The sequence below is a fragment of the Gymnoscopelus braueri genome (genome assembly GCF_963280865.1).
Source record: "Gymnoscopelus braueri genome assembly, chromosome: 5".
Lineage (NCBI taxonomy): Eukaryota > Metazoa > Chordata > Actinopteri > Myctophiformes > Myctophidae > Gymnoscopelus > Gymnoscopelus braueri.
The window spans coordinates 55,216,767-55,226,679 of record NC_137606.1 but is presented as its reverse complement, the minus strand read 5'-3'; the positions used below and the strand labels follow the sequence as shown (position 1 = coordinate 55,226,679).

General features: G+C 42.0%; 1 protein-coding gene across 1 annotated transcript in view; it reads right to left on the bottom strand.

Moving 5' to 3' along the window:
* The window catches only part of gria4a (glutamate receptor, ionotropic, AMPA 4a), a gene marked incomplete at both ends in the record, with an annotated part of 221,244 nt that overhangs the window by 113,718 nt on the left and 97,613 nt on the right, over positions 1-9,913 (bottom strand). The window contains 2 exon segments of the mRNA XM_080429317.1: positions 4,473-4,604; positions 4,953-5,005. Of these exon segments, the coding sequence (XP_080285443.1) occupies positions 4,473-4,604; positions 4,953-5,005 (185 nt within the window).

Genomic DNA, 9,913 nt, shown 5'->3' with positions numbered 1-9,913 from the left:
TTTTTTTTTTTTTTTAACTGTTAGGATTTAGAAGACATTCGTAGAATCGGCTTCAGGTCTTAATGGGTTAATCAGAGCACTGATTACATTCATGCATCCATGTTCAAATCAGCAAGGCAAGGCACGTAGAAATCTCTTCTCTCTCTCTCTCTGGTCTGTGTGGATTGCTATAATAGGGAGGAGTGTGGAATTATTAAGTTCTACTTGCATCCACAAAAAGCAAAGCAGGCTGAGTTGTCTATCGATCTCCGCTCAGTGTTTTCATTTTTTTTAACCCATTCAATCCGGGAATTGATTTTAGATATTAGCTAGTAACCATTATTTTATACTTTGGCTATTCGAAAATAGCAGATCTACACTGAGTGCCACGCTAAGAGCTTGTAGATCTCCTATTTTTGAAAAATCTTGAACATTAATGTGCAAACCTTTGAATAGATATATTATTTTTAAAGCGAGCATTTGTAACTCAAACCTTTTCTTCTGGAGGTCCCTGGAAGAACATATTTTACAAACGTTAGCTTTAAAAGATATATATTCAAAGATTCAATTTTTCTAAAATAGCAGATCTACAAGCTGATAGCGTGGCACCGAGTGCCGTGCTATGAGCTTGTAGATCTGCTATTTTAGATAAATCTAATCTTTGAACATATGTTTTTTTTAATATTTTTGAATAGCAAAGCCAAAGAAATCTAAAATGACACAGATGCATTTCCGGTTTTAATGGTTTAAACATTAGGAACCAAGCCCAAATAGCGTTCTACACTAGAAACAATCCTAGTAGAACGCAATCCGACAGCTACCAATATTTACAATGGAAACTCTGGTCAGATTCCCAACGCGAGCGCTACCCCCCCCCCCCCCCACTCTCGGCTCATTGGTCCGCAATGTAGGCCTGCAGGTAGAAGGTGATTCGATGCGGAAGCAGCACTCACTGGTGCTCCAGTTTTGCCACCTGATTGTCACCGGGTTGCTGCAGCAACAATGACACACAATAGAGCACCGAAATCCTGACGTCACTCCCAGTAGAGGGCGCTTTTTTGCAGGTTCGTGGCTTTACTTTTTGTGTTGATATCCTCATTGGGGAATCTTAGATCGCTTCATATAAGAACTGTGTTCCAAAAATAAACACACCACCCTGGCAATTTTACTCATATGGATATGAAGCATCGACTGAAGGTGTAAATGTACACATTTACCCAAAGAGTAACACAATAAAAACACTAGAAACGGCTGCTGTGGGGACAGTGATTTCAGACCCGGAAGTAGTAGTTCTTAATGCAAAAACGATGCAAAAACGCTGATCCACGCTTTTGTTTTCTCTCGGCTTGATTACTGCAACGCACTCTACTCTGGCCTGCCAAAGAAAACAACTGACAGATTACAACTTGTTCAAAATGCGGCAGCCAGAATTTTAACTAAAACCAGGATGAGAGAACATATCACTCCAGTTCTTGCTTCACTACACTGGCTCCCGGTTGTTTTTAGGATTGATTTTAAAATTCTTTTAATAGTTTATAAAGCTCTAAATGGTCTGGCACCCTCCTACCTCTCTGACTGCCTAGAGAGATATGTTCCAAACCGGGCCCTCAGGTCTTCAAGTGCTGACCTGCTCGAGGTGCCTACAATGACATATAAAAAATACGGTGAAGCAGCATTCTGCTTTTACGGACCGACAGTGTGGAATAAACTCCCATTACACTTAAGACAGGCAGCCTCTGTCGATAGCTTTAAAGCACAGCTCAAGACCTATTACTTCACTCTTGCTTTTAGCTGATTCTTTGGTTGATTTTTAATTCCTCACTGTATTCCCTATTTTAATGTTGTTTTATGCCTTTGCTTTTATTTTATTTTATTTTATTTTTGTTTGCTTTATTGTTAAATTGGTTCTAACTGTAATTGTATTCTTGCTCTGTAAAGCACTTTGAGCTGCATTTCATGTCATGAAAGGTGCTATACAAATAAAGTTTATTATTATTATTATTAAGACTTTTAACACATTGAATGCCAAAAACGGTCCGGACCGTTTTTGAGGATCCAAACGAGAAGTGCCGAAAACGGTCCGGACCGTTTTTGACCCAATTCTATTTTTATACATGTGGGCCACGTGGGGCGCTAAAACGAAACTTTGACATCACCCAAGGAGTTTCTGAGAAGAAGAGGCTGGATCTGGCTCCATGTCAAAAATCCTTCCGGTCGGCGTTTTCAATGTTATCTCCTTGACTAAAAGCTTAATATCTCCATTTCTTTTTAACGTGGTGGAAACGAGCCGTTTTCGATCGGCGATCACGCTGCAATGGAGGATCGCGTTAGAAATATTATTGTTCCAGGCGTTAGTCGGGACCCTCCGCCGTCTCGCACGCACGCTTTGTTTACATGCACTTCCGCGTCGGGGCTTCTACAGCACGAAACGTATAACGCAAGTGGATGGAAGAAATGCAGGCACTCAACGTATAATATTTTAATAAACCTCTGGCACCCAATGTGTTAAGGCAGAATTAGTTCAATTTTCGCCAGAAACAGGCTGTATCAAATATGAATGAATATCATAAACGATGCAGAGCCACCAGCCCCTGACAAAACGCCGGGGTGGTGTGTTTATGTTTGGAACACAGTTCTTATATGACGTGATCTAAGATTCCCAAATGGGGATTTCAACACAAAAAAATAAAGGCACAAACCTGTGAAACAGCGCCCTCTAGTGGCTGTGACGTCAGACTTTGGTGCTCTATACCATAGACATATATAGGTAGACGCCTCCTTCGGCTCTGAGGCATGTGTATCTTGGGCGCCATTTTAGCGTAGGAGAGCTTCCCTGAAGCTTCCGCGTGTGTCACAGAAGGGGGCGTTCGGTAGGCCAATCAGAGGCAGGTGGGGGCGGGACAACTAGATTCTGACAGGTCTTAGAAAAGACGCACTGTGATTGGCCTGTAGTCAACGCGCTGTGAGCGCTGTGATTGGCCAGTAGTCACTTTGAGTGTCCGTTTGCCTACGCGAAAATGGCGGCCGCGATACAAGTTGCTCCAACGAACTGCAGAGGCCAATGAGGTATCTAGGTTTCTATATCTATGCTCTATACTGCCACAATCGCGGCATATAACGCCAGTGGCGGAAAAAGTACTCAAATTGTTTACTTAAGTAAAAGTATCAATACTGCAATGTATAAATACTATATCTGTTACAAGTAAAAGTCCGGAATTCAAAATTTACTCGAGTAAAAGTACAAAAGGTATTGCCATCAAAATGTAGTTAAAGTACCAAAAGTAAAAGTACACATAACTAATGCAGAATGTCCCGACTAAAATGTGTAAAAGGCTTTTGAAAATAGCAGGGGGCTGAAATGGTTAATGTATATTTTGTAATAATAATCAAAATCCACAAAGTAACTAGTAACTAAAGTTTTCAAATAATTTTAGTGGAATAAAAGTACAATATGTGTCTCTGAGATGTAGTGGAGTAGAAGTAAATGTATAGAAAAATGGAAATACTCCAGTAAAGTTAAAATTCCTGAAACGTGTAGTTAACTACAGTACTTGAGTACACATGTACGCACACATGTTTGAAATACAGTGGGCCTTTGAAATACAGTGGGCCATTTCTCTCCCAAAACCCTTCAGTATGTTGTGAGCTTGTCGATCAGCTGTTTTCACCATGGTGGAAAAAGTACTCAAATGTTTTACTCAAGTAAAAGTATCAATACTGCAATGTAGAAGTACTCTGTTACAAGTAAAAGTCCGGGATTTTTTTTTTACTTGAGCAAAAGTACAAAAGTATTGGTATCAAAATGTACTTGAAGTACCAAAAGTAAAAGTACTAAAATGTTTGAAAATAGCAGATCTACAAGCTCACAACGCGTCGTATCGCGACGCGTTTTGAGCTTGTACATCTGCTACTTTTGATGCTTTTGTGTGACGCGGTTGTATGATCATTCATTTACAAACAAAATGGAGTTTCTGCCCGACAGCAACAATATGTGTTTCTACCTGTTCCAGAACGATGTTCAGTCTCTCAGGCTTCATGTTAATGTAGTGAAGTGTGGCACTATGGGTAATGTAGTGTTTCTACCTGTTCCAGAATGATGTGCAGTCCCTCAGGCGCCATGTTAATGTGGTGAAGTGTGGCACTATGGGTAATGTAGTGTTTCTACCTGTTCCAGAATGATGTGTAGTCTCTCAGGCTTCATGTTAATGTAGTGAAGTGTGGCACTATGGGTAATGTAGTGCTTCTACCTGTTCCAGAATGATGTGTAGTCTCTCAGGCTTCATGTTAATGTAGTGAAGTGTGGCACTATGGGTAATGTAGTGTTTCTACCTGTTCCAGAATGATGTGCAGTCCCTCAGGCTCCATGTTAATGTAGTGAAGTGTGGCACTATGGGTAATGTAGTGTTTCTACCTGTTCCAGAATGATGTGCAGTCCCTCAGGCTCCATGTTAATGTAGTGAAGTGTGGCACTATGGGTACTGTAGTGTTTCTACCTGTTCCAGAATGCTGTGCAGTCTCTCAGGCTCCAGGTCGATGACGTATTTCCTCTCCTGGCGTCGGTCCAGGTCCTCTAGCAGACGGCGGTACCCCGCCTCGTTGAAGCTCTCCACGCAGATCGCACTCACCTGTGGAAAACACAAGTAACGCGTGAGCTCCGTTGTACAACAAGCTGCAATACATTATCGTCTCTGTCGGATGGAAACTTCATCTGTCCAAAAAATGTTACTTTTCAGGATTCAAAAGTAGCAGATCTACAAGCTCTTACAGATCTGCTACTTTTGATGCTTTTGAGTGACGCTGTAGTATGATCAAGTAGGGTGTTCATTTACAAAAAAAAACATAAAAGGTTACAATATGGAGATGAGAGGTTTCTGCCCAACAACAACAACGATATATATATACTTATGGGTCTTGGGATGTGTGTGTGCGGTTTGTGTGTGTGTGTGTGTGTGTGTTTGTGTGTACAGCCTCACCTTCCATCCATTCTGGCCTGCTTTCTCCATAATGGCCTGCAGGATAGCGTAACCTAGGTAACAGAGTGCGAGAGAACAAAACACAAATAATGCATTAAGGTGCATTACCTGGATCAAGGTGGTGTGTGTGTGTGTGTGTGTGTGTGTGTGTGTGTGTGTGTGTGTGTGTGTGTGTGTGTGTGTGTGTGTGTGTGTGTGTGTGTGTGTGTGTGCTGGTTGTGTGTGTGTGTGTGTGTGTGTGTGTGTGTGTGTGTGTGTGTGTGTGTGTGTGTGTGTGTGTGTGTGTGTGTGTGTGTGTGTGTGTGTCTGGTTGTGTGTGTGTGTGTGTGTGTGTGTGTGTGTGTGTGTGTGTGTGTGTGTGTGTGTGTGTGTGTGTGTGTGTGTGTGTGTGTGTGTGTGTGTGTGTGTGTGTGTGTGTGTGTGTGTGTGTGTGTGTGTGTGTGTGTGTGTGTGTGTGTGTGTGTGTGTGTGTGTGTCTGGTTGTGAGAGTGTGTGCATTCATTACATGCATTCCTGGATGGATGTATGAACATATACTTGTGCCACCAGTATTTTGAGATTTCCAACAGGAATCTATACGAGAAGAAATGCTCAAACAAACCCTTTTAGCGGTTTCATTTCATGTGGTAGAATCTGAATCTAGAATCTGAATTCTGAATCTTTATTTATCCAGGGAGGACCATCGAGAGCAAAGTCTCTATCAAAGACACCCTAATTACAGCACGTACGACAAATACAACTGCAATTACAAAACAATGTGGCAGATATTAACAACCCCCCCACCCCCCGAAAAAGAGACAAATAAGAGAGCTATATAAAGCATGTGCAGTCCCTATGTGATGCATTCTCAAGCAGTCTCTATGGGAGACCACTGGGTCCAGTTTCAGATCCTATAGAGCTGGTTCCATCAATCAGGAGCAAGGAAAGTGAAAGCGGCCCTTCTGACTCACATGTCATAAGTGGAATGTTCAGTTTACTGTTTGTGTCTGTGGACGTGTTAGCGCTCACAGACACAAGCGTGTAGCACTGTGACTGAAGCTTAAAATCGAAAGACAAATACATTGGAAGCTTGCCACACAAGGCCTTATAAATAAATAGAAGACAGACTTGCTCTCCACGAACGGCAAGAGACGGCCAACACACCGTTTCATATCAAATAAAAATGGTTAATCGTCAGTAATAAACCACAGAGCACTGTGATGAACTGCGTCAAGAGGCTTAACCCTTTAAGACCGGGGGACGCATCTGTGTAACCACTTTATCCATATTTTATACTTTTGGCTATTCAAAAATAGCAGATATACAAGCTCATAGCGCGGCACCGAGTGCCGCGCTATGAGCTTGTAGATCTGCTATTTTTTTTTAAATCGTGTTTTTTTTTGTGCAAATCTTTGAATATATATCTATAAAGCAATTGTTTTTTACTCAAATCTTTGCTTCTGGGGGTCCCTGGAATTATTTTTTTGAGATGGGGGTCCACAGCCAAATACATATCGTTGTGGGGCTCCTTGACACTGATATTAATATTATAGCAACATAAGTGTTTCAGAAAACTGTTTTAAACTGATTTAGAAGACATTTGTAGAATCCCCAGAAGCAATAACATTTTAGCTAGAAATGCTCGCTTTAAATATATATATATTCAAAGATTTGCACAACATTTTTCACGATTTTTCAAAAATAGCAGATCTACAAGCTCATAGCGCGGCACTCGGTGCCGCGCTATGAGCTTGTATATCTGCTATTTTTTAATAGCCCAACGAAATCTAAAAATGACACACAGATGCGTTCTCAGGTCTTAAAGGGTTAAGTGTGGAAAGTGAAGCATGCACACATAGTGCATCACCAAAAATACAGACATTATTTCAGACTGTGCAATGATCTAGTACAGAAAAACAAGACTTTCTTTTTTTCATTAGACATAACCAATCATTGCCCCCAGCTTTTTAGTTGGGTGTTCCACATGGAGACTCAGAAATGAGAGTTTAGTGTCTAGCCAAATGCCCGAATATGTATGCAAAGTAACAGTTTCAATTTGCTCACCGCTCAGTAAGGAGTATGGCTACCTAACACCTACATTATTGAGGGTTCTGTCTTATGAGACCTCGTGAACAGCATGCATTTAATCTAGTCAGAGTTTAAGACCAGTTTCTGACTAATTAGACCCAACTGGAAAGCATCGATAGCAGCCTGCAGTCTTGCATTGGCGAGTGTTTGTGTCGTCCCCAGAGTAATTGACATCACAATGCGGGGAGGGGTGTACAATATGAGTAATATAGAGAGTAAATAAAACAGGGCACAAAATGGACCCCTATCGGACACCTTCACCAATTATAATAGAGGCGGATCTAACGCCATCGGCAACAACAGCTTGAGTTCTGGACAGATAATTAGAAAACCGGCTGATATGGTCCACAGTATCAAATGCCATAGAATCGATGAAAATAACTGCACAACGCTGGTGATGACCTTTCGATATTGTTTGCAACAAGCATTGTAGCTGATTCTTGAGGTTGGAGTATTGTATGCATCCAGGCAGGCATGCTACTGAGAACTAGCCTCGGAAACCCAGGCTTTTTTTTTTGTTACAAAAGAAAAAAAGCCTGGGGGAGCCATGCAGGAACGTGTCTTGGACCTTGTTATCTCCTAACCAATCAGAGTGCAGAGGGGCGTCGCTCTAAATTTGGTGACGTCAGCGTGCTCCGTGCACAGGCCGAGGGGGGGAGGGGAGGGGAGGCGGGGACATAGATTGGTGAAGCAATAGGAAGCCACGCACAAATCCGGGCGGCTGTGTTTGGGTCCGCCCTTCAAGACCATGGATTGAGCTCGTAGCCTCAGGCTAACTGAGAACTGACTAGGGATTCAAGGATCTTGGCTAAACAGCACCATTTTGATATTAGATGGTAGTTATTTATATTACGTGGATGCCATGGGGTAACTTGTGCAGTTTAACATACAGCAGGAATTATGCCAGAGGTAAATGTTTGATTAAATATGTGAGCAAGCGGGGGAGGCAATTATATGTGCACTAAGACGCAGGAGATACAAATCAAGATCATTCTCCCCCTTGGACTTCTTAGTGCATAGTTGTGTAAGCGCATTTAAACTGACATATCAAAGTCAACCCTTTGTGCATTGGTGGTTGCATCTTTCTGTGGTTCTATTGAGGGCAAACACCTACCGCTGTCAATTATGAAAGCTACCGTATGTTCCTGAGACCAGGGCAGGTCTGTTACAAACATGCCGGTTTAAAGACCCAATCCCCCCAAAAATCACGTTTTCATTTTTATTTGGTCAATATATTTTTGAAGCTTGCCTGTGAAAATCTTAGTAGTTTTTTGCATTCTGCATATCTCCAAAGCATTAATACAGAGTTATACAACTAAAATCTGCTTTTCAGATCAGACTAGCACTCACTTAAAACAGGTCTGACGCACGCCACGGCAGGCACACAACTCAGACAGTGAGTTTGGTGTGTTTGGTGAGACGTCTGACGCCAAACGCCAACCAGAGCCTCATAAAATGTAACATTAGTCAATGAGGAAGTGTGCAGGGACACGGTGAAACAAATCATGTTTCTCCCCCGTAACATGACACCCCCATGGGTCGCATCAACGAGGAAGTGACGTGACGTGTTTTCGTGGCGTTACATTCGGTGTGGATACTCTTGGATTACCCACTTTCTGGAGGATCAAACAAATGCATGACTCATAATGGGACATTTTTCAGGGGAGACATTTCTTCGGAGGAGTTAAACAACACCATGGGACGCGTGGAACAGAGTCTTTTGTTGTGAGCTACCGCAATGATGTACACTTAAAGTGTTCATTTGCTTCCAAAGACTATGCATATAAGGGTTCATTTGGTTCCAGTTGTATGTACGCTGTCGCTGAGTCAAATTAAGCCATTAAGACCTAGAACGCATCTGTGTCACTTTTCCATTTGAGCTAAAAAGCATTATTTTACACTTTGGCTGTTCAAAAATAGCAGATATACAAGCTCGTAGTGCGGCACCGAGTGCCGCACTACGAGCTTGTAGATCTGCTATTTTTGAAAAATCGTGAAAATGTGTGCAAATCTTTTTAATACATATTGTTTTAAAGCAAACATTTTTTTACTCAAATCGTTGCTTCTGGGGGTCCCTGGAACAACATATTTTGAGATGGGGGTCGGCGGCCAAAAACATATAATTTTGGGGGTCCTTGAGATGAAAAAGTTTGAGCACCACTGATATACTGTAGAAACATAGGTTTTTTTCAGAAAACTGTTGGGATTTAGAAGACATTTGTAGAATCGGCTACAGGTCTTAATGGGTATTACAAAGTATTTCACTGTGCAGGAGAACAACAATGCACATCTGAAAGTCTATTTTCAACCAGTGTCACTGCCTAGAGAAAGCCTGGGAAAAAAAAAGCTGCAAAACGCTGTCTCAACCGCACGTAATTGATGTGCTAATCGATCTGCTCTTGCAGGTCCACTTTGTTTCAAATGCCACCCACGCCGTGGACCCAGCATCTGGAGAGTAAAAGTTATTGGCATAGGAGAACAAGTAACCAAAGTGCTTTCCCCTGCCCCCCAAAAAAAAGTGCCACTGGTGGGCGTGCAGTGATGGATTACGGCCTCAACTAGGCATGGACGTCCGTCACTGTTATATATTAGATGGGCTCTTGATGGAGTTTGGAAATTAATGGCGACCCACGAGCAGTATAGGAGGTGAGCGACATTTAATTACATTGCATTGAACAGCTGCCTGGTTGGGACAAAAGGAGTGGAGGCATGATGAAAGAGATGAGAGAGAAATTCAATAACGCTGGTATTATCCTTTAAAGTCATACTTTGTGTAACATCCATTTTGGTAGTGTTTTTTGGCAACACCTGTGGTGGCTCCGTTGTCTGTTAGAACTGCGATTCCCAGAATTCAGTTTGAAACATAACCACACAGTATAAACAAACTAATATGT